The sequence below is a fragment of the Neofelis nebulosa genome, chromosome 11, assembly GCF_028018385.1.
Source record: "Neofelis nebulosa isolate mNeoNeb1 chromosome 11, mNeoNeb1.pri, whole genome shotgun sequence".
NCBI classification, from domain to species: domain Eukaryota; kingdom Metazoa; phylum Chordata; class Mammalia; order Carnivora; family Felidae; genus Neofelis; species Neofelis nebulosa.
This window is the reverse complement of record NC_080792.1, coordinates 41,845,269-41,869,888: the sequence shown is the minus strand read 5'-3', so window position 1 is coordinate 41,869,888 and position 24,620 is coordinate 41,845,269. Positions and strand designations below refer to the sequence as shown.

Below are 24,620 nucleotides of genomic sequence, written 5' to 3'. Positions count from 1 at the left end.
AGGCAAGGGAGAGAGAATGTTTATTCAACGTTTTATTGATTCATCCGTATTTTCTAATTGTGTGCCTGGTCTAGGGATACAAAGATGGGCATGATCCCTCACCAGCTCTAAGAAGCTCTTATTCCAGTGAGGCAGAAAAATCAGATGATTACTTTAAGAATGTATACGTAGGTGAATGCAGAATGCTATAGGAACACTGAGGAACACATTAAAATCCACATCCAGAGAGAGTAAGTGGAGAAGTCTAAGAGTAGGGGCTCCGACTGAGAAATGGGAGGAAAAAACCACCACCTGTAGGAAGGTCTACAGGCAAAGGCAACGGGGTGCTTTGGGGGTCTTCAGCTTCAGCCTGTTGAGAGTGGCTGCCACATAGGGTTCAGGGTAAGAGAGGAAGTGGAGAGGTTATAAAAGGCCAGAGAATATAAAGAACCATATGCCATGCTAAAAAATATAGACTATCGGGGCGCCTGGGTGGCTCAGTTGGTTAAGCGTCCGACTTCGGCTCAGGTCACGATCTTGCGGTCCATGAGTTCGAGCCCCACGTCGGTCTCTGTGCTGACAGCTCAGAGCCTGGAGCCTGTTTCAGATTCTGTGTCTCCCTCTCTCTCTGACCCTCCCCCGTTAATGCTCTGTCTCTCTCTGTCTCAAAATAAATAAACGTTAAAAAAAAAATTTAATAAAAAAAAATAGACTATCATGAAGATTACGGAGACTCAAAGAAGGGTTTTAATAGACAGGCAAGGCACATATTTTTAAAAAGTCATTCTAGGCGATAATGTAAAAGACAAATAAGAAGACAATAAGTTGAGTGTCACAGATATCAGAGAGATATCACAGATATCACCTGAACCATTCTAGGTGAAACATGATAAGGATCTAAGCCAAAGTAGAAGCAAAGATGACTCAAAGTGGCTGGACCCCATACGAAGTTTACTGGCAGTTAGATGGATGAAGCAGCAAATGGAAGGAATTATTCCTATGTGCTCTGCTTGTGCAACTCCAGATGGCATAATTCCCTGAAGTTGGGATGAAGGATGTGCTTGTGGGTGAGAGGAGGGGGAACAATTCAATTTGGGGCATGGCAAGTTTAAGAAACCCGTGGATGTCCACAATGCATATATGAATATGGGGTCTGGAGCTCAGGTAGGGGAGCTGAGCTGACGTTCTAATTCCAGAAGTCACCACCATATAGGTGGTAGTTGAAGTCACAGGGATAAATTATAACACCCAGGGAAAATGGTAGACTAAACAAAAAGAAGGCTAATAACAGAACACAAGAACAAATGTTTTAAGGGGTTGGTAAAGGAATTAGAAGGCAGAACTGATCTGAAATAGCAACTGAGAGAATGAAGGAATCCAAAAGACAAACTCTGAAGCCATGCAGAGAGGATTATGGTAAAGAGAAAACATCAAAGTTGTTTAAGAATTGGTCCAAGTAAAGTAATCACCTCTCAGATTCAAGTAAAAGAGTGGCCACTGGTGATCTGTGTCAAAAGAATTTCCACGAAGTGCTGAATGAACAGGAACTAATGTCATGGAGAAATCGAGTATTAAATCTCTCAAAGAGTTCAGTTTCAAAGAAAAAGAGACATGGAGGGAACTAGAGCAGACAGAGTTGAGGGGATGTTTGAAGATGAAAAAGACTTGATTCAACAGTAACTTAATGCTGGAACCTCAGTTGGAAGTCTGGGCCATGGGTGAGAAGTCGAGTTACCGTGGCAACCTGAGGGTGTCAGTTCTAATTATAAACCGTTACTTTCAGACAAGACCTCCATTAAAATCAGGCTCCGTTGTGCCATCTTCTTGCCAATATGTTTTCCTTCTATTGAATATGCAGAGTCTCTAACTAAACTGGAAGATTTTCAAGTTCAGATGATTTGGAGTTTCAGATATTTCAGAGTCTGAAATGTATCTATAAATGTCATACAGAGTATCTCATTGCCTTAGAAAATTATACCAGAAAGGAGAACTAAAAAGTAGCCATTTGGTGGCGCTGCTGCCCTATATTTTTTGCTTAGGTTGCTGCTACCTTGAAATTCTATTCAAAAAAAAAAAAAAAAAAAAATCCTGATTATCAAATCTCTTTGATGGTATAATTTTTGTCATTATAAATACATGTTCAGAGATCACCCAACCTAATACCGGGAGACTTGAAGATAAACTAAAACCAAAGCTGAGTCCACAGTTCCATGTTTCACATTCTATTCTCTGTTCCTTCCTGACCATCTCCACGCCCAAAGTTTATTCTCACATGGTATCAACAGCTCCTTTTCCACATCAATGATTTCCAGATTTAACTTCTCCAGTCCTGACTTTTCAACCAGCTCCTAACCCCATCTGAACTGCCTCTGACTTAAACTTAGCTCTAAAAGTAACGTCATCACCTTTACTCATTGTACTAAAATGAGCTTACCCATTCACTACAAAGTTTTGTTACATTTAAAAAAAATTTTTTTTTAATGTTTTATTTATTTTTGAAAGAGACAGAGTGTGAGTGGGGAGGGGCAGAGAGAGAGAGGGAGACACAGAATCTGAAGCAGGCTCTGGGCTCTAAGCGGTCAGCACAGAGCCCGACACGGGGCTCGAACTCACAAACTGCGAGATCCTGACCTGAGCTGAAGTCAGATGCTTAACCGACTGAGCCACCCAGGCGCCCCTGTTACATTTTGCAAAAATATGCCTAAAATTATGTTCTGGTATAAATTAATAATCCTTCTGAGAAGTGCTCCTAACAGAGAACAGGTAAATAGGTGTGAGTATGTTATGGTGAAATGGCCAACTAATACCATCAGCTCCAGCATCAAATGGTAAAGAACAAATATGAAGAACATCTCAATCATTCCATTCTCAGATATAAAATAAGATCTTACTTTGAGCCAAGGACTATCAGGGACTAAATGGATTTTCTGAATGGAAAAATAATTACAGGGCTCCACATGGAGGCATGTCAAGCACAGGAGGGCTATGACTTTACATGATGGTGGGAGGAGGTTAAAGAGAGAAAGTCAATAAGAAAGGTATCTTTGACATATCAAAGGCTTGATATGAAGTCACTGTCCCTGGCTATGGCCTCTGTCACTTTGGCTTCACTTTTTATTTTGTTACTCTAGAGTTAATAAGCTATCATTTACATATTTGAAATATTGATTATCCTTATTTTAATTTTCCAGTTATCATTAGACTACTAGAGTTATCTCCTGCTTAAACTATAGCAAGATTCTAATCCTTGAACTTCCCCATCCTTAGTGTCTTCCTGTTCTCACCGATCACCCTACTGACTCAGCATCATGCTGTTCCCATTATGCCAATCTATGCAGAAAAACTTTCACTGGCCCTTCCTTTCCAAGAAGATAAACCCCAAATCCTTAGTGTGGCATATGATAGCCCCATCTCTTACATCCTCTCCCCCAAAACCCTAAGTTTCAAGCTTCTATTCTAAAACACCATTTCTTCCATCTCAAAACAACTTCTTTACTATTTGTTGAATAATCCCTAAACTTTGTCATCCCCTTTTTCATTCTTTATTTTTTAATTTCATGTTTATTTATTTCTTTTGAGAGAGAGAGAGTGTGAATGGGGAAGGGGTAGAAAGTGGGGGAGACAGAGAATCCCAAGCAGGCTTTGCGCTGCACAGAGCCCAATGCGGGGCTCAAACTCATTAACTGCAAGATCATGACCTGAGCTGAAATCAAGACTCAACCAACTGAGGCACCCGGGCGCCCCTCCTGTTTTATTCTTAAGGCTGTTTTCCTCCTCTTTAACTATTCCCACAATCTCTCCACTTTCAACCCCTTCTTACTCTTTCAGTTACAGAGTAATCTGTACCTCTTTCACCAGGCCCTTCAGGTTGATCCAGACAACACGAATGCACTTATGTATCACAAGTGTCTTTGAACTAACAGTGCTCTGTCATGGTGCTAATGTTTACTGAAATGTTCCTACTTATTTTTCCCATAGAAGTAGATTCAACTGCTCACAAGTACATTGAAATCTTTTTGAGGGAAAAATATGCCTTGTAAGAACTCTTGAAATATATGCGCCTCCCCCCCCCCAAAGAAGAAGCCTAGTACTAAGCACCTCAGCAGTCCCAAGAAATACATAAGGAAAGAAAGTGGCAATAATCTTCCAAGTAATCTACCCTCCACCATATAAAAAATATATATCTCTTTGGTATTTTCTTAATTTATCGTCAGAACTTTTAGTAGGTTTTTTCCCCCATTATATATAATCAAAGAGAGAAACAAATGATATCTGGAAATGTACACGGTACAGAGCAGCTGAAACACTGTTATTATAATAAATCCACATCAAAAAGTTTTAAATCATAGCACTAGAGGGTGGAAAAATGATCATTAAAACAACACATGTCTTTTTGTAATTTTTTTTTCAATGTTTTATTTATTCTTAAGAGAGAGAGAAACAGAGCATGAATGAATGAGGGGCAGAACGAGAGAGAAACACAGAATCCAAAGCAGGCTCCAGGCTCCGAGCTGTCAGCACAGAGCCCGATGTGGGGCTTGAACTCACAAGCCATGGGATCATGACCTGAACCAAAGTCAGACACAACTGACTGAGCCACCCAGGCGCCCCAAAACAACACATGTTTTAAGAATTCTAATAAATGCCACTACATAAATATCTGAATATCGGCAGATAAAATACTTATGCCTACAAAATCTGACCAAATTAAAAATATAAATTAACCCCTAAATTTCAAAATAACTTCAGAAGAATCAGTAAAAGAAATTATGGGAGATATTCAGAGATACTCATTTAAAACACTTACCACCTTATCATCTCCAGGTGCTTCTGTGTTTGATATGATTAAGTTTTGCTGTGCTAAATCTTCAGGAAAACCTTTTCTTTTTTTGGCACCAAAAACTCCACATACCAAAGTTAGCAATACAGCTGCATTTGAAAAACAAAAAAAAAGTTTAACATATATAGAATAAAATACTCATCTTTTATTTTTTATTACCTCAAGTGCACAGGAAGAAAACCACTAACCATGGTCCCATGAATTACCTTGGCCTTTCTAAATTAATAGGCCATGATTTAGCTTGGATTTTAAAAATGTGAATTAATTTTATGTGTATGTTTATATATATATATATATATATATATATATATATATATATATAAAAGTTTATTTCTTTTGAGAGACACAGAGACAGCACAAGTGGGGAAGGGGTAGAGAGAGTGGGAAAGACAGAGAAGAGAGAGAGAATCCTAAGCAGGCCCCATTGCAGGGCTCAAACTCATGAAACCGTGATATTGTGACCTGAGCCTAAACTAAGAGTCAGACACATAACTGACTGGGCCATCCAGCAGCCCCATTAATTATATGTATATTTTGATAATAGTTCTTTTAAGGGTTCAAATTCTATCTATCATGCATGTTAAAGTATTCACAATCGTGGATTAAACAGTAAATTTTCAAAAAATTCAATGACATTAATTTAAGACAGAGACTTTAAGAGATTTACTCATTCCCAAAAAAACGGTTTGCCTGTATGAAAAGCGTGACAAACATACTTTTTTTCTAGAATATCTTGTCTCCAAGTATCTTAATTAAAACTACTCTGTATTTTGTCTATTCAAAATTTTCATTCTATGTCATACCTGTGGGAGGTTGAAATATGTGTCAATAAGATTAGCAGTAATAATAATAACGGTTAATAATCACAGTTCCTTACAATGTTCCACAGGCTCCTCCACCAAGGATGGCCAAACTGCAACCCCAAACCCCTTCCCATGAATTTTTTGGATGACCACATGTTTTTGAATGGCCCATGAACTATGGTTTTTACATTTTTAAATGTTTTTTTAAAATCAAAAGAATAGTAGTTCATTACATGTGAAAATTATATGAAAGTCAAAGTTTAGCATCCATTAATAAAGTTCTTTTGGAACGCAGGCATGCCCATCACTTAAATATTTTCTATGGCTGCTTTCCTACTAGCAGGGTGGATTTCCCTGGTTATACGTGAAACCACATGGCCTGCAAAATGTAAAATATATACTATCCAGCCCTTTACAGAAAAAGGGTACCAATCTCTGCCTATTCTATGCGGCCACTTGTTAAACTTTCTGGTTCCGTGTCCTACCCCACTCTCTTGATCCACTCCACTCCAGCCACACCAGTGTCCCTGTCATGCCTTGACTTCTCCAGCCACCCTCTCACCTCAGGGCCTTTGTGCTGACCTCTGACTGAAAAACTCTTTCCCCCAAGTACTGTACTTAGCTGACTCTTTGACCTTTCACAAAAATCATTGAAGATAACCTTGTCAGGCCTGCCAAACCATCCACTGAAAACTGGAGTCACTAGCCCTAATCCCCCCCCAACACCACACACACACACACACACACACACACACACACACACACGCTCCACAGCACTACAGCTCCTAATTATTTCGCTCTATTTTTTCCTCCACAGCATTTCACTTATTTATTAGTTTACTGTCACCAGACACACTGTTTGCATTTGGTTTTGTCTGTTTTGTTCACTGATGACTCCCAAGCACCTGGACAATTTCTGGAATATAGTAGGTGTTCAATGTATATTTATTTTGTTGAGTTGTTGAAAAATAATGAGCATTGTACTGTTTGAAGCTTTTCACATGAGTTACCCAATTAATGCTCAGTGCTGCCCCATAAAGGAGGCTACAAATACCCCCTTTCACAGATGAGGAAACTGAAGCACAGTTAAGTAACTCGCCTCCAGTCTCATGGCTTGCAAATGATAGAGCTTGGTTACGAACTCAATGGTTTGGTGCCTGGGTCTTGCTCTTAACCACTAGTCCTATCACAGAACAAAGGAACAACAGCTAATCTAGGCTGGAAGAGTGGATGGAAATAAAAAAAAAAGAGGGGGGCGCCTGGGTGGCGCAGTCGGTCAAGCGTCCGACTTCAGCCAGGTCACGATCTCGCGGTCCGTGAGTTCGAGCCCCGCGTCAGGCTCTGGGCCGATGGCTCGGAGCCTGGAGCCTGTTTCCGATTCTGTGTCTCCCTCTCTCTCTGCCCCTCCCCCGTTCATGCTCTGTCTCTCTCTGTCCCAAAAATAAATAAAAAAAAAACGTTGAAAAAAAAAAAAAAAAGAAAGAAAAAAAAAAAAAAGAGGATAAAATATGGTACCATTGGGAATGACACAACTGACAAGCAAGAGGTTAAAAAAAATCCAAAACTGGCAAGATACACCCAAGAAGAGATATTGCCGTGATCCGAGTAAGTGCCCTAAGTCCGTGGCTGAATGATGACAAGAGATCACAGTGGCTTATAGTGGACTTTCATACGGCAGTAGTTTTAGAGTGTTGATTTTGCCCTAAAAGGGGTAGTACTAGGACCAAGAAATGGAAACTATACATTGCCAGATTTGGAAAAATCTAAGGAATGTTAAGCAGCCCTGTCCAAATATGAAATTTTGTATCACAAAAAGGATCTTGTTCCTTCTTCCTGAAAATATTCCATCAGAAATCTGATAATAACACAAAAGCAATTTGTAATGAGGACTCACCCCGGCCGGAGAGTTGGACAAGATTACTTTTCAAAGACCTTTTCCTGCACTCAGACATTTGTGAGATACAGACAGATATAGATAGATAGATAGATAGATAGATAGATAGATAGATAGATATAGAGATTCTTTTTAGTTTCTTTTTTAATGTTTATTTTTGAAACAGAGAGACAGAGCACCAGAGGGGGAGGGGCAGAGAGAGGGAAACACAGAATCGGAAGCAGGCTCCAGGCTCTGAGCTGTCAGCACAGAGCTTGATGTAGGGCTAGAACTCAGGGACTGCAAGATCATGACCGGAGCCGAAATCAGACGCTCAACCGACTAAGCCACCCAGGGCCCCTTTTTGTGATATATTTTAACTTTAAGTAGGCAAAAGGACTTACAAAATAGTAATGCTATGCCCAGCAGTATGGCCAGGATCGCCCATTTTCCGAGTATTACTCCTGCGCTCCTTCGGGTCGGCAGACATTGACTTGGATGAGTACAATCACACAGATTAACTCTCACGGTTTTTGTTGCAGATTGACCTTCTCTATCTTTTACAGTAATAGGAACACTATATTCCTGAAATTCAGCATTTTTCTGATATGAAAGACGGGCAGCTGTATCTGAAAGAAAATGAAAGAATTATATTTTTAATGGACATTTACTTCTAGCATTTGTTTCATCACACTTGTTTCTAAACATGTTATTCTCAAGGAACCACCTGCCACATGAAAATGAATAAAAATGGACAACTACCTTCTATTATTCTATCTTCTATTCTATTCTTAGTGCTACCTTTATCGCACTAATATTACCATGTATGTGTTGCCCATCGTAACTTTCTAGAGGAGAGGCTTAGAGAAATAACTTGGCATTGGAGTGACCCAGTAGCATTTCTGCAGCATTTAATATTACTTATCTGTATCCTTATTTACAAACCAATGATGCTACATTGGCTCTTGACACACACTTCAACCTTTTTTCTATAGTACCCGTTTATGGTACTTATAAAGCATTAACAATTGTTACACACAAAGCATGTCCGAAGTCAACATTCTCTTATCCATTTATTTTCTGGTATCTGTCCATTATCTTTATGTACAAGGTAACTTTTCAAAGTACAATAGACCCTTTGTTATTATGCCTTCCCTCTAGAAGTAATCTCAATACCACAAAGCTAGTTAATGCCACCCAGGCTGGGTGTAAGGCTTACATAAAAACAGATGTATCTGGATCCTAACAATATGTTCTTATCAACTATGATATTTCCGCAATAGTCTTGATACCTACTGTAATGACTTTATTATCAACTGATCACAAGCTCCATGCATTATTAATGCCAATCACAACCTCCTGAGTTTTGCAGTAAGTGAGATGAAGAAGTAGCACCATGCACATCCTGGAAGTCATCTGTAATGTCTAAGCCTTTCTTAAACGCACTGTTACAGCTGTTAAGAACTTGAAAGATTTCTGCCTGCATCTCAAATGTAGGGCTCCCCAGAGGAGTGTGAATTACTGCTAAGGTTTAGATGGAACCCTCCCATCTCCTATTGTGGCCAAGGTAAAATCCTCCAAATTCCTCTCCTCCCTCAAGACCACAAGCTGTACCATAGTCACCTCTGCTGTCCTTGTCACTCAACTCTGCCCTCTTCAAACTGTCCTGTCACCAATGTCACCTTGTTAAGACAAATCTGGGCACAGCATTCCTTACTGGCACACTCTCAGTGCATTCCTGCTGTCACCGACTGTACAAAAGTCAGTCTCCTCAGCCTACTCCATAAAGTGCTTCATCACCAGATTCCATCGCCACTCCACCCCCACCCCCACCCCCCCCCACCCCCACTCTCTGGGCATTCCTGCTAAAACCTAAACTCTAACACTGGTTTATTTATCCCCTTAGCATTTCCCTTCTTTATGCATATTTATTAACCAATTATTTTTAAACGAACACTTAATTAAGCAGTTAGTATCTACTAAGACTGGGCTAGGTGCTGGCGAAACACAAATGAATCACAATTATCCTGAGAAACTCATGTATTGGAAAAGAAAGGTAAACAGGTGATAACACAACACAAAAGAAGCTATAATAAAGGTACAAAAGGTCATGGTGCTACTCCTTCTACTTCAAGAAAGACTTCGTAGATGTGAGCATCTGAATTGCCATCATGTCTGTCTTGTTAATTTCTACGTGTATCACCAGGGTCAGAACGGTGCATAGTAGATGGTAGGGGCTCCATAAGAACCTCATGAATTAATACCAAGCTATGAAATGGGAAGGGTAGTATTCTAGGAAGAAAGGATAGCATACACAAAAACCCAATTGTATGGAAGAGAATGGATAGTAAGAAAACAGCAGTGAATGGTGGCTGAAATATAGAACTACACTCCCCCAGAAATCACTATCACAGGATGCTGTCCTGACGGCTCCCATCCAACATCTCTGTCCATAGCTCACCATGCTTCTTTCCAGAACACCATAGAGTGTTTGCCTCCTATACCCACATTCTCATTTCCAGAGTTTGCTTACACTAAAATTTAAACGCCCCATCTCTGTTCTCTCTTCACCTCCCTGGAGTCACTTTAAAACCACACCGGAAACAATTCGTCTTAATGATAAGTTGCCCAATATTTTCAGCAAAGCTTTTTTGTCTTTGTTGTAAATGTAAATTTTGCCTTCATAAAAAATGATAATTTCTTTCATTTTATATACAATATAAAGACCCCATCATAATATTTGTAAATGGTCGAATTAGGCTTCTAAAATATGTTAATGAGAATATTTTAGCAAACAAGCAAATTCACCCTCAGTTATTTTAGAGCATATAAATCGTTACTGTTTATTAAATACCATTAACTTTGGTGAGGGTCCACATTCTGTTCATTTCTGGAGAAGTGTCTGCCAAGCTGAAATAAAATGGAGGGCCATGGATAGGTTCATCGGGATCGACAGCTGAAATGTCAGTATACCTCATCTTTGGTTTGCAAATTGTTACATAACTTTGAAGTATTTCTGGTGGGTTATCATTCATATCTTCAATGTTAACTGCAAGTGTCCCAGTACATGATCTACCATCTAGGAAGAAAGGTAAAAGATTTAGTGTAGTTTTATGCGTTAACATTTTCTTAATAAAATAAATGAACTACCTTCTATATATGATATATGTTTCCTCAAATAAGCTGATATTAGAAAAAAATGGTAAATAAGAATGTAGAAGAATAAATGAAACCTGTAGATCATCTAAAATGAGTACTGCCATTGATAATATCAGTTACAACTGCCAATAAACTTTTTGCCAGGATCACTACCAAACAAGAAAAATCAATGTGTGAACTCTGTATTCGCAGGGGTCCCCTCTGGTACAGATGTTAATGAGCACTAGAAAGGCTACAAAAAGTTATTCTAATCTTGGTACACATTTAATCCACTTAGCAAGATTTTGACAATATATGATGCTTGGGTTCCCCAAATATTCTGATTCATTTCATCTAAGTCAATGCTACAAAATGATTTTTTTTAATTTTTTAAATGTTTATTTATTTTTGAGAGACAGACAGAACGTGAGCATGGGAGGGACAGAGAGAGCGGGAGACAGAATCTGAAGCAGGTTTCAGGCTCTGAGCTGTCAGCACAGAGCCCCATGCAGGGCTTGAACTCACGGTGAGATCATGACCTGAGCCGACGTGGGATACTTAACTGACTGAGCCACCCAGGTGCCCCTACAAAATGATTTTTTAAGTGCCCCAAGTTATTGCAATATGAAGCCAGGGTTAAGAAACTCTGAGTTGTTTTAAGCAACAGAATTCAAGCAAAGGGTCACTGTGACCTAATAATCAGCTAAGTTACTCAAAGATTCGATTTAAAATGGCATGAAAAGATCTAGAAGATTCTGGTGAGATCGTCTCATCCGATCCAAGACTTAAATTTCCTCTTTGCCCTCCAACAAAGAGATCTATAAGCATGTGAGGTCCCACCATGCTGGGGATAGAAAGATAAATAAATGGCTTCTTGTTGCTATGAAGGTTCACCTCGTTAAATGATTAAGGGAAATAGGAACCATCTTCAAAGTAATTTCTGACAATTCAAAAATACCTATCACAACAATTCTGCACAATAATAATTGCAGCTTATTGTCCAATTCCTCCTAAGATACCATATTAAATAAAATTAACATTTTTTTTTACCTTGGTCTATTGCCAGGACTGTTATATTATATAAGTCATTTCTGGGAGTCATGGCCTCCCGGTCCAGGATTTTGGAAGTTGTGATTGACCCTGAAATCTCATCAATGGTGATCCATCCTTTAGGATCATGCAATTTTTTGTACCTATTAATATAAAATAAAAAGTCTTCAGCAATATAAAACATATTAAAATAAATTACTGTCTCAGTTATCACAAATACATTATTAGTATGTGGTTACAGACTTCTTCATACCTTATGCCACTGGCACTTCTAGTTTCAGGGTCATATGCCTTATAACCATTGATCTTTGACCCCACTGCTGAGTGTTCTTGAATCCGTACATACTGGGCTGCAGGGCTACATTCGGGTCCTTCATCCTGATCCCTCACGTGAACTGTGACCAAGGCTCTGTTCATGGTTGTTCTGAGTGCAAAATCTCGAGTAAATGGAGCTTCATTGCTTACTCCAATTTCCAGGGTCACTTGGTGGTTTTCTTCATAATTCAGCGGCTTTTTAAAAAAGCACATGCATATCAGCATCAGTGTAAAATACCTTCAGAATTTCAAATAACAAGTGAGCATCTGCAAAAACGAACAGTGGTGCATAAATCCTATGCTCCCATTCAATCAATATGGACTTTTACCCGTTGCTAAAGAGAGAGGTGATTCTTCACTGAGCCTTTAGCAAGAGTGGTCCAAAAGTTTCTACAGATGGTTTTATGGAGTTGTGGAAAAACAATTCCAGTTATACTCTCATAGTTCATTCTTACTAAGGAAGATTATTCTGAACCTGGAGACAATGCAGAGAGATGACAGTGTTTTTATGACCCTGCTTTAGAGCGCTAACAGACCAGCCGAAGGGGCATCTAACTCCAGGAGAATGCAATTTTGTTTGACTCACTACCTCCTATTGACTATGTCCATTTCCTTAACCACCACACTATAATCCCTCTGCTACACTATGCTGCTTAATTGGTTCACCAGCCTCTAAAAACATTTAAGTGAATCCTTTGATTATAATTGATTTTTAGACAGCGAATCAAGCAAACCCATAATAACATTATTTTACATTGTACTGCAAATTTGAAGTATTTTTTTTTTATTTGATTCTCTTTCTGCTTATCAAAACCATCACTGGCTGACCATTGAACAAAATAAAAAATGAGGGGTAACATTTTTATTTTAAACCTTTCCCCATACCTAGCTATTATCAAGCTGAGATACTAATATCATAAGTCCGCTAAGAAGTCAAGAAAATTTCTGAATCTTAGAATCCACAAAATATGGGTGAAACTTTTTAAAAATTTTTTATGAACATTCTAGAAAACAGAGAGGCAAGAAGGGAAAAAGAATTAATATGTTTATCTATTGCTAATGAACACTCTCACAAATTACATGTGTTGATATATGATCATGCAGAGAATGAAAGCATTCATTGGAGATGAGGCATGGATAGAAAGTCAGGAAACAGCTGCTGCTCTGGGGGAGGTGCAGTGATTTGATCAGGGCCACTTACTAAAGCCTTAGAATTTCTTTACGTAATTGTTCGAGGTTTGCACTGCATATTGGTTTAGAGGCTTAAAACTCTGCAAGATTGGAAATCTAGCAGGATGAAATCAGCGATTAATGAAAAACCAGGAATTCTCTTCCACCACACGGTAGCTTTAATGTTTCATCATTTATTATTTTTTTTTAATATTTCTTTCTTTCGGGGAGAATGCAAGCGGAGGAAGGGCCGAGAGAAGAGGACAGAGGATCCAAAGTGGGCTCTGCACTGACAGGCTAGCAGCTGTGAGCCCAATGTGGGGCTCGAACTCACAAACCGTGAGATCATGACCTGCGGTAAATAAAGTTGGACACTCAACCGACTGAGCCACCCAGGCACCTGTTTCATCAACTAAAAAAATGTTCAAAAATATCTTATATCTGCCCTGAGATGCTAGTATCTCGCTAGAAAATGAAGTGCTGTTTTACGGCGGACTCTCTATGTTGAGAATGACCAAGTAGAGTATCTTCTTCATCAAGCCCATGTGCAACTGCTGCTGCTCAAATAGAAAGGAAATGCTGAGATGGAAAGATTACCCAGGACTGAGCTGAAGACTGCATCAGCTCAGGGTCTACAGTTCCAGAAAAGTTCTCCGACATGGACAATTATAACACAAGACCCAAGAACATGTAAGGCTTCTAAAAATAGAATAATAATATCCTACAGTTCACCAAGTGTTTTCACTTTCATTATTATAATTGAATAGCTACTAGGGAGGCAGAGAGAAGTATTATTTATATTCTATAGATAATACAGAGGCTAATTTCCAAGATCACATAGCTATGCAAAGCAATTGAACATGGTGCTTAAGAGCATGAACTTGGATTCAAAGAGACCTTCACTCAAATCCTGTCCTACTGCATCCTAGCTGTGTCACTTTGGGTAAATTTCTTAATCTCTCTGACACTAAGTTTCGTCCTCTGCACAACTGTTGTAAGAATAACATTTAACATTGTAAGCCCACAGCGAGTGCTTTACACTATAGGTTTTAGTAATCTCTCCGGCTGTCACACAGCCAGTCGAAAGAAAAAGGTGATGTATTTTTTGTTAACATCCAATGTGATGCATAATAGGAGACACCAACTAACAAGACAATGTTTGGAAGCTTTGTTCAGATAAAGAAGTATATTTGAGCAATCTTTGGCTTGAATTACTGATTATTTCATTCTTTTTTGGTATAGAGGAATGAATAAAGTTCATTCCTATCCATTATTAAGTACATAGCCTATGTGAAAGAAAGATGGATTTCAAAATGCCTTGGTTATACAGTGTTTGGTTTTAAAATAGAAGATACCTCATCAATGTTACAAAGTACTTAAACATATAACTTAAGTACACGAACACAAATCTTTAGCAAGGTAAAAGATAAGGTACGTTTACATTTTTTAAATATTTGTTTACTTATTTTGAGACAGAGAGAAAGCAAGTGGTGGAGGGGCAGAGAGAGAGGGAGAGAGAGAATCCCAAGCAGACTCCACACTATCAATGCAGAGCCTGACGCAGGGCTCAATCTCACAGACCAAAAAATCATGACCTGAGCTGATATCAAGAGTCAGACACTTAACCGACTGAGCCACACAGGCTCCCCAAGGATACAATAACTTTAAAGACCAGTGCAGTTACCAAAGGATCTCTGTAATGAATTCAGATTTTCGAAGGGGTCGCGTAAAATATAGAAAGGAAGATATACCATAGAGAATGCAAATTTTATTGCCCAAAATGTTAGAGAATATTATGAATGGCTTAAAGAAAGAAGGAAGGTAAAACTACCAAAGGAACTAATAATGACAGAGGAAGGAGATAATTTAAAGAGTAAACTCAGATGGGGCGCCTGGGCGGCTCAGTCGGTTGAGCATCCGGCTTCGGCTCGGGTCATGATCTCACAATTTGTGGGTTCAAGCCCCACATCAGACTCTGTACTGATGGCTCAGAGCCTGGAGCCTGCTTCAAATTCTGTGTCTCCCTCTCTCTCTGCTCCTACCCTGTTCATGCTCTGTCTCTCTCTCTCCTTCAAAAATAAATAAAAAAACATTTAAAAAAAAAAGAGTAAACTCACAGAAGTAGAAATTTATTGAAGATACAAAAAGAGAAGACCTCCTTGTGCAACTGAAGTCATGATTTTATCAAGCCATGTAACCCAAGTATGGGAAAGAGGAGAGCTAAGGGGAACATGACCCCAAGGGTACCACGCAGGAAGAATAGCACAGTAGCTCTGACGAAGGGTTCTGCATCAGGAATGTCTCAGTTTGCATCCTGGATCTGTCACCTTCTATCTCTATGAATGGGGGCAAGTGACTTTACTTCTTTTGACTCAGCCTCTTCATCTGAAAATGGGAAGAATGATAGGAACAACCACTGGGTTGTTATGAAAGTTAAAAATAAATCTTTGGAATCCTGTATATTTTTGGAGGGTTTTTTTTCCTTTACAATTTCAAAACATGGGGAAAGCAGCAAAATAAATTAATTTTATAAAGCATACCTAATATTGATTTAAACAGAAACTGTGCAAATTAAGAAAACTATATTTTTTATTGTAAAATGGGGATAATAATAGTATTGTATCCTAAAGGGGATATGACAACTAGTTTAGTTGTTTATGTTTAGTATCATTCCCTTGGCATGAAAGGTGATCAGTACTTGGTAACTACTTTTAAAATTCTAAAAGAATTTCCTAGATATAAAAACTAGGATAGGGTGACTGGGTGGCTCAGTTGGTTAAGTGTCCGACTTCAGCTCAGGTCATGATCTCACAGTCTGTGAGTTCGAGCCCCATATCGGGCTCTGGGCTCACAGCTCAGAGCCTGGAGCCTGCTTCAGATTCTGTGTCTTCCTCTCTTTCTGCCCCTCCCCTGCTCATGCTCTGTCTCTCTCTCTCTCTCAAAAATAAATAAAAACATTTAAAAAATTTAAAAAAATAACTAGGATATAATTATCAGTGCAACTATCTTATATTTAAAGATAACGGGATTAAATGCATATAAATTTTATTGCGGAGGGAGGGGTGTGTGGATTTTTCTATATTCTTCATATGTCCAATTAACTTAAAATGAACCAGTGAAAAAAAGTAAAGTATCACCATGTAATTGCTCTCTCTCCTAAAGAATCCTGGGATGGTACCCAGAAGCTGTTCACCAGAAATAAAATATTTCACCAGATGTTTATTAGTCACATGGAGTAAGAGATATTCTAGAATATAGTCTATTATTTCTGAAAATATGTGCAAACATTTTTCTTAACGTCTCTGTGATAAACATTCCTTGAGGAGGAAAAATCCACTCTGAATATGAAAAAAATCAAATGTGCTAACATACTATGATTTTTTTTTAAAGTTTACTAAAATTCATTTTGTATTGGTCAAAAAACTCATAATAAAAATTTAATTCCTAGCATTACTTAAATTTGGCCTCCCGAACCAAGATAAAATTATTGCGATTTAAAAAATAATAATAACAGGTCTTTAATAATGGCCTTGAATAGAGAGAACTGAAAAGTAGCCAAGCAGTAGTAGCTTGTAACTGAGAAGTAGCCAAGTATCTAACCAAGCAGTAGATACTCTAAAACACTCTAAAAGGTCTGAGCATGGGTCTTTGACCTGAGCTACCGCAGTTGGCATAATCTACCCATCTTGGATCTCAAACTATTCCTTTGACTTATTTCTAGAAAGAAGGAAAGGTGGGGTTGAGGGGTATGCAGAGGAAGGTGTACGGGAGAAAACTTAAACAAAACATCTGTTGCCAATCACATCAATTTTGAGGCAAATGCTTGTCCCGCTTTGGAAACTGATGCATAGCAGCCTTTTTCAAAAGAATTACACACCACAGACCCTCAGCCTACCTGACTTAAGCTGCAGCTCTGGTGAACACCTCTACCATTTATACTGATAGATTCACACCTCAAGTGCACAAAGATTCAGCTCTTCAGATTCAAAGTTTGGTCCAAAGCTAAGCAGCTCTCTCTCAGGCAGGCACAGCCATGCTCAGAAGTGCAGGAGAGCTGAGGTTCCCTGGAAGCAACCTTCAACCAGTGAGGCATGGGTATCAACAATGGGAGTTGATGGACAAATGCCCTGGGTACCATTTTTTGAGGAGATAATTCTGAAGTACATTCTACATGGTTCATTGCATGATTGAACACCAGAGGTGACTAAGTCAATAATGCAGACTTGATTGGCTTTTCGTTCTTTTCTGTCTTAATTTTCCATTTTTACTCTGGCTTTCTAGGATCCACTTCCTAAATAGTTTCCTTCACTGAGGTCCTTGCCTTGTGTTCTGCTTTCTGGAGAGTCCAAAGGAAGACTGACTGAGGTGGGCCAACACAAAGAAAATATGACCAGTACCACCTGCTTATTTCCTTTCCTACTACTATCAATTATAAAACTTCATTTTTCTTAAGTGGCTGCTTTTAGTATTCAATTTGAGTGGATCATATTATAGAAAACTGAAATAGAGGGAGGTTTGATGTTGAGAGTCATCTAGAACAAATATATTTGACTATTCACATCTGGATAGAACTTGCCAAAGTTGATTACATAATCTGTGGAAAATTTTAGTGAGGAAATAACTACAAATAGATACTGTTATATCAAAGTCTACACCATATTGTTGTTGGCAGGGAAGTTTGCTTTATTCAATGGATGACTCCTTTACCTGCCCATAGGACAATTTTCTTCCTTGTTCGGGGCTACAAATATAAAACCAAGGGTCCTTCCCAAATAGGGCCTTCTCTGCCCTCATAACCTGGACCCTAGAATGAAACAGGGCAACCAAAAACACAATATATAGAATAAAGATATATGCTGTCTGATACAACACTGTATTTCACCCTCAAAATCACCTATAAAGGATCAGATACAACCAGGCATATATTCCAGAAAGAGAGTAAGTGAGAAGACTATGGGCTTCTGAATTATATCATGTAAGGAATAGTTAAAGGAATTAGGAATATTTATCCTAGAGAAAGTACGTTTCAAATGGACACAGCAAACTTTTCAAAAGAATTATACTTCTGTATAGGATTAGAGCCAGACCATTAAAGACAGAACCTAGACATGGGATAGAAGGACAATAATTCGAGCACAGTAGAAGTAAGGACTTCTGAGAATCAGAGCTCTCCAAAAACAGAATAAGCTGCCAATGGAGATCCTCAGAACTGAGAATGTTCAAGCATAAGCTAGGTGACTAATGACTGGCAACAAAATTATGGAAGAAAGACAGCATTCAATGGGAACAGTTGGACTAAACAGACGAAGCTCTATTCCATCTTGTGGATTCTTTGATCTGAAACTATTTGGTTGATTAAACCAATAGTTGAAGAGAACTTGTTAACTTGCCAAGTTGTCAAGTATCCATTATTACTGTACCTTTACAACGTACAAAACACCTTCATTAGTCTCTTTGTCTGTGCTGATTTTGAAATGTCCATTCTCATTCCCCTTCAAAATGGTAAAATTGGCTCTCCAGTTGGCAGTGTTAATTAAATCCTTATCTTCTATAGATATGCGTAAGATCTCCACATTGTATGCATTTTCCTCTACTGATGCTTCATACTGAAACAGAAAGAACTCATTAAAAACTTACTTTATAAAGAGAAGTTTTACAAAGAAAGTAAAGTATTTCTTCCACTCCAAAAGTATTGGTTCTTATAGTTTTTAGCTAGTGTATTTGAAAGCCATGAATCTTTCAAAGGATTATCTTTGAAATGAAAGAAATTCGTTACAAATGAAGACAAATGTTACAAGAGGATAAAATACTACTATGAATAAATAAAGGAGATTTATATGTCAGCTGTTCAAACTTTAATTTTATTCATAAAATAAACATACATACTTCAAAGCATGACACATATGTTATTAATTTATATTAAATAACCAATAACAATTGACAAGTAGACACAGATTTTGATATTATATACTTACAGTATTTTGTTTGAAAGTGGGTGCATTGTCATTTGAATCTTTAACTGTTATGATGCAAGTTGATGTACTCATCAATCCAAATAATTGACCATCCATGTCTTGTACTTTCATTATCAGTGAGTACTTATCTACAGTCTGGAAACAAAGCAAATACTTAATTAGTTTTGAAAACATTTGCTCCAACTTATAAATGAAACTTCAGTTGTGTAGTCTTCCATTTGTGTGAATCCACGCTTTTATTTGATTCCATATTTGCAGACACTTTAAGAATTGGGTAGACAGGGATAAGCTGGAAAGGTAGACAGAGGTTAAATTACAAAGAGCCATATGAAGAATTTAGACATATTTTAATTGGCTAATAGGGAAAAGTTTTATAGGAGTCATAGGGGGAGCACAAAATAAGAACACTGGAGTTTCAGAAAGAATATTCTTAATGTAGATTCAGCATAATTTGAAGTAAACGGAGCTGAAAGTCAAAGAAATCAGTTAGAGGCTCTTAAGTGGCTGAGTCAGTTAAGCATGAGACTCATGGTTTCAGCTCCGGTTATGATCCCACAGTTGGTGAGACTGAGCCGCATCAGGCTGTGTTGACAGTGCAGATCCCGCTAGGGATTCTCTCTCTCTCCCTCTCGCTCTGTCCCTCCCCTGCTCGCTGTCTCTCTCTCTCTCAAAATAAATAAATAAATTTTTAAAAGTTAAAAAAAAAAGGAAACCAGTTAAAAAGCTCCTGAAATAGTCTAAGATAGGTGATCCACGTCTGAAGCAGTGGCAATGAGGACAGAGAGTAAGGGTGACAGTAAGCTTCTTGGGAGTTAGCATTTAGTAGGATGTGATGGTAGATTCTATATATAATTTCAGAGAAGAGAGAGTTGAGAATTATGCTCAGGTGTCCTATTTGGATAAAGCAGAGAGGTATCACCAACCAATGTAGCAAATGCAGAAGGACAGCCTGTGCTCTGAGGAAGTGAGCACTAGCAGGGTGAGCAAAAATGGCCAAAAAGAATGAGTTGTGCCTGGCATATACTGAATTTTATGTGCCTATGGGAAATCTAAGGAGAAATGTTCAGAAGACACTTGGATGTGTGGCCCCCTACTTACAGGAAAGTTCATAGCCAGAAATACCACTCTGGGAGCCATTAGTATGTAGATGGTGGCTGAAATTGTAGCAGGCATCAGATTTATCGAAAAGAGGTTAAAGGATAAGAAGAGCCAAGGATAGAAGTAACAGTGGCATGTCAAGCATGGGGGAAGTAAGAAGACTAAGCGATGGACAATAAAAAGGAAAGATCAGAGAAACAGGAAAAGAACCAGAAATCCAAGAGAAGAGAGAGTTTTAGCAAGTGCCAACAACGGACAGGGGCTTTGGGTAACAGGTGGATTTGGCAACTGGGAGGTCACTGTTGACTTTCTGTGAACAGAGTTTTGCAAATGGCGGGGTGGTGATGGATGATGAATTGATTACTTTGTGACACAATCCTGTTAACTTTCTCTTCTCTCTTACTATTCTTTAGCTATTCCTTTTGGTTTTGTTTCATTTTGTTTTTTTACTTTTCTCCATTTTCTGGAAACCAACATTCTCACCCTGAGATGCTCCTCCTTTGGCTCCACTCTCTGATACCCTGCTTCTTCTTCCTCTAAATGCACTGGAGGTTTTTTTGGTTTTTTTTGGTTTTTTTTAATTTTTTTAATGTTTATTTCTGACAGACAGAGAGACAGAGACAGAGAGAGAGAGAGACAGAGCATGAGCAGGGGAGGGGCAGAGACGGAGGGAGACACAGAATCTGAAGCAGGCTCCAGGCTCTGAGCTGTCAGCACAGAGCCCAACGCGGGGCTCGAACTCACAGACCGCGAGATCACGACCTGAGCTGAAGTCGGATGCTCAACTGACTGAGCCACTCAGGCACCCCGCACTGGTTTTGTTTTTATATCTCCCTTGTTCATTTCTTTATTTCCTGTGTTGTTCCCCACAACACACTTTGTGGCAGTTCCCCCCAAAATCCTGTTGACTTAAAAAAAAAAAATTAAGTTTATTTGTATTTATTTTGAGAGGGAGATAGAGAGCAAGCAGGGCAAGGACAGAGAGATAGGGAGATAGAATCCCAAGCAGGCTCCACACTATCAGCACAGAGCCCAACGTGGGGCTTGAACTCACAAACCCGTGAGATCACGACCTGAGCTGAAATCAAAAGTAGGATGTTCAACCCACTGAGCCACCCAGGCCCCCCTCTGTTGACTTTTTTTGATCAGGAAAGCAGACCTGGGTGTGACCACAAATCTGTATCTTACAGGCTGTGTGCCCTTAAATTATTTAATTTTTCTAAGCCTCACTGTCAATGTGTAAAAACTGAGGGAAAATGCTTGTTTTCACCTGGTCACTATATCAGCTCTACCTCTTCCACATATACAAAAAACACACTCATCTTGCTCCTTCAAACCTTCCCATTTGTTATTATCATCACGTGCTTTATCACATAAAATGTACTGACCACACCCAAAAATAAAAATAATGACAAATAAAACCTTTGTGCTATTTTTGATTTCTTTCCGTGGCTTCTCATCATCCCTTCCTTTTTCTTTGGCAACCAATTCCACTGATTACTTCTGTACATTATCTGTCCAAGTCATATCGATCCTTCTATTTGTGTTATTCAGGGTGCAGTGGGAACCACTGAGTGTTTTAATAGAGCTATTTTGTACACATGAAATTGATTAATCTGCCTCAGTCAGGAATTCAGGTCTGTGAGTTAAACACAGGCTGACAAAATAGAGCAAGAGTAACAAAAATTAGAAGATTGAGTTCAATGATTTGTTTCTGGTGAGTCAATCAATCTTTCTGTCATGTTTGTCCTCTATAGATTGGATGTAACAACCTATCTAGTCAAACGAGGAAATTATAAAGATCGAACATAATTATGCATGAAGAATTTGAACATAAAATGCTATATACCTGATAGTGTGCTAGTACTATGATCCAAATAGTGTTACAGATTTCATAATAAGCCATCAACTAATTCCTTCCTAATAAAAAATACATATCCACAATAACTGGATAGGAATCCGCATGGGATCTAAACCCATGGAGCATGCAAAATTAATTGTCCTACATGAGAATTGAAGGCTTTCCTGAGCTGAAACCAATTAGTCACACATAAGAACAGAATAATATTCAACAGCAGCAACTTTCATAAGAAATGTATTTTGTTCCCACTCCTTCTAAACACCAATTGATCTGTACTTCTATTCCAATGGCTTTCCTTACATAAGGAAACAGAAGTCATATTTAAAAAAAAAAAACATATAACATGGCTGGAAATTCTTATTGTCTTACACCTAAATAAAAGAAAATAGAAACTCCTAAGTTCACGGGAGAGCAAACTACAGTAAATGGCGTAGGGATCTAAGCCCCTGGTAAAATTATATTCTAAGGAGTGGAAAGCTACCTCTCTGTCCAAATAATGAGCGACTGTGGTGATGACACCTGTGGTCGGATGCACAGAGAAGATCCCCGGGGACTTCGGGGTCTGCTCCAAAATGGTATACTTCAGGCGTGTGTGCATCGTATCCGGTTCATCTTTGTCTGTGGCACAAACCACTCCCACTGTAGTACCTACATGTTTTCAAAAAAAAAAAAAAAAAGAAAGAAAAGAAAAAGAAAAGAGTCTTTAATTTGCAGAACTGCAAAACATATTTATGAATATCTACACTTTTCAAATTTTGACAATGGTAGTGGAAATCTAATTTTAAATGGGTTTCTTATGAGACATGTTCCATCTTTCAATAGCACCAATGAAGAGGGCTTCAAATTTATAATATAAACATTATGAGACTCTATATCAAGGCACACTTCTACTTTGCTCACAGTTAAAAAAATTTTGATAAGAAATTACTAAAAACTTATTTAAATGGCAATCAAGAATAATTTCAACACATATTCCCACATACTGCAATAACAAACCAAGCTGGAGAGAGAAATCATGTTTCCTAAGTAAATCAGATTTTTTAATTGAATTTCTGATTAATAGATAAATCAAGACTGACTTGGGGTATAACTGTATAAGTGGTCAACTTGACCTTTCACAGTCTAGTCTCTATTCCAGTATTTTTTCTTTTTTGTGCCAGTCTTTAACGTGTTTCATTATCTTTCACCTGCTTAGCATCCACACCGCACTGCCCTCAGCCCCACTTAATCCTCGGTAAGGGATTTCATACTATTCATCCTTCAGGGAGAATTTAGGTCAATTGTTTCTTCATTTGGAGCTATTAATATTTGTCATCTGTATGGAATGTAAGAATATTGCTCAGGTAAAAGATTATACATATCAAAGAGTACAAACAGGTGGTATTGTCCAATGTAAGGTCAGTGTTCCATTGCCCATGGAAATGTAATACATAGATCCACTTTGCCTATAGCCCAGTAAGGGCTGGCCTGAAGAACAAATACATAGACATATACAGTCACACACATATTCACACACACACACACACACACACACACGTTTGCTGAAATACAGTATTTGAAGGAAATAAAAACCAATTAATTCCAGAAATATTAGTTTTAAATAGTTTTCACTGTAATGTCTTTAAAATTTGTATATATGTGTGTGTACATGAACAGATACATACACACACACACACACACAGATAGATAAACATTATAGAGAATGTCCAGTTACATATTCATAAATAGTGACAAGACTTTTGCAGTGGATCAATATGAAGACATGAAGTAATTATCTTATTATGAGAAAACAAATGCTATTCATCTATGTTTGCATAGAAAAAAAGTTCCTAATCTTTTTAAGGCAGAATATTTTCTTCCTGAGATTTTACTGACAGGACACAAACACTATGTTAATTCTCTGGATTAAAAACTGTTTTACTTATCACAGAAAATCCTCTGAAAATCTTCAAAACCCCTTTTCATGAGCAGTATACTTAAATATTAGTTGAGCACCCCATGTCCCAAATTCTGTGTGTGAATTAAGGCAAACTCAAAGAACACCCAGCAGTTCAGAGTATCACAGCCCAAACTGGTCTGAACCTTCTCGTGTGGGTTGCTTAAAGTACCTTGGGTTCATCTGGGAATCAAAGTACTTGCCCTTGGTTCTCATCTATCACTATCATAAAGAAGAGAATTCTCAAGAAAGACTTTGAAACCAATAATCTCTCTTTGAAAAAAAAAGTAAATTGTACCAGAGTCACAGTCACACTGAAGCTGAAAATATTATAGGTCATCTAATGTAATTAACTCCTTTTACAGGTCAGGGAACTCAAAGGGACTTCCACCATTTCCCACAGTGAATTAATAACAGACCCCAAATCAAAAACTAGGTTTTTTAAACTCCAAACCAACAATTTTTATTTTTTTAATTGTACCATATGAGTAATAAGGAGGCTAACATCTATGACATCAAATTATCCAAGTAAAATATAAAGGGGTATAGCAGATATAAAAATATACTGAAGACCTAAGTAAC

General features: G+C 38.2%; 1 protein-coding gene across 2 annotated transcripts in view; it reads right to left on the bottom strand.

Annotated features, from left to right (window-relative positions):
• Positions 1–24,620, bottom strand: part of DSC3 (desmocollin 3) — a 52,299-nt gene that overhangs the window by 6,648 nt on the left and 21,031 nt on the right. For both annotated transcript variants that reach the window (XM_058692442.1, XM_058692443.1), the window contains exons 7-14: positions 22,584–22,750; positions 19,144–19,278; positions 18,589–18,774; positions 11,937–12,193; positions 11,684–11,826; positions 10,350–10,574; positions 7,900–8,124; positions 4,787–4,908 (exon numbers count right to left, since the gene is read on the bottom strand). In XM_058692442.1, the coding sequence (XP_058548425.1) occupies positions 4,787–4,908; positions 7,900–8,124; positions 10,350–10,574; positions 11,684–11,826; positions 11,937–12,193; positions 18,589–18,774; positions 19,144–19,278; positions 22,584–22,750 (1,460 nt within the window). The remainder of the gene's footprint in view (positions 1–4,786; positions 4,909–7,899; positions 8,125–10,349; positions 10,575–11,683; positions 11,827–11,936; positions 12,194–18,588; positions 18,775–19,143; positions 19,279–22,583; positions 22,751–24,620) is intronic.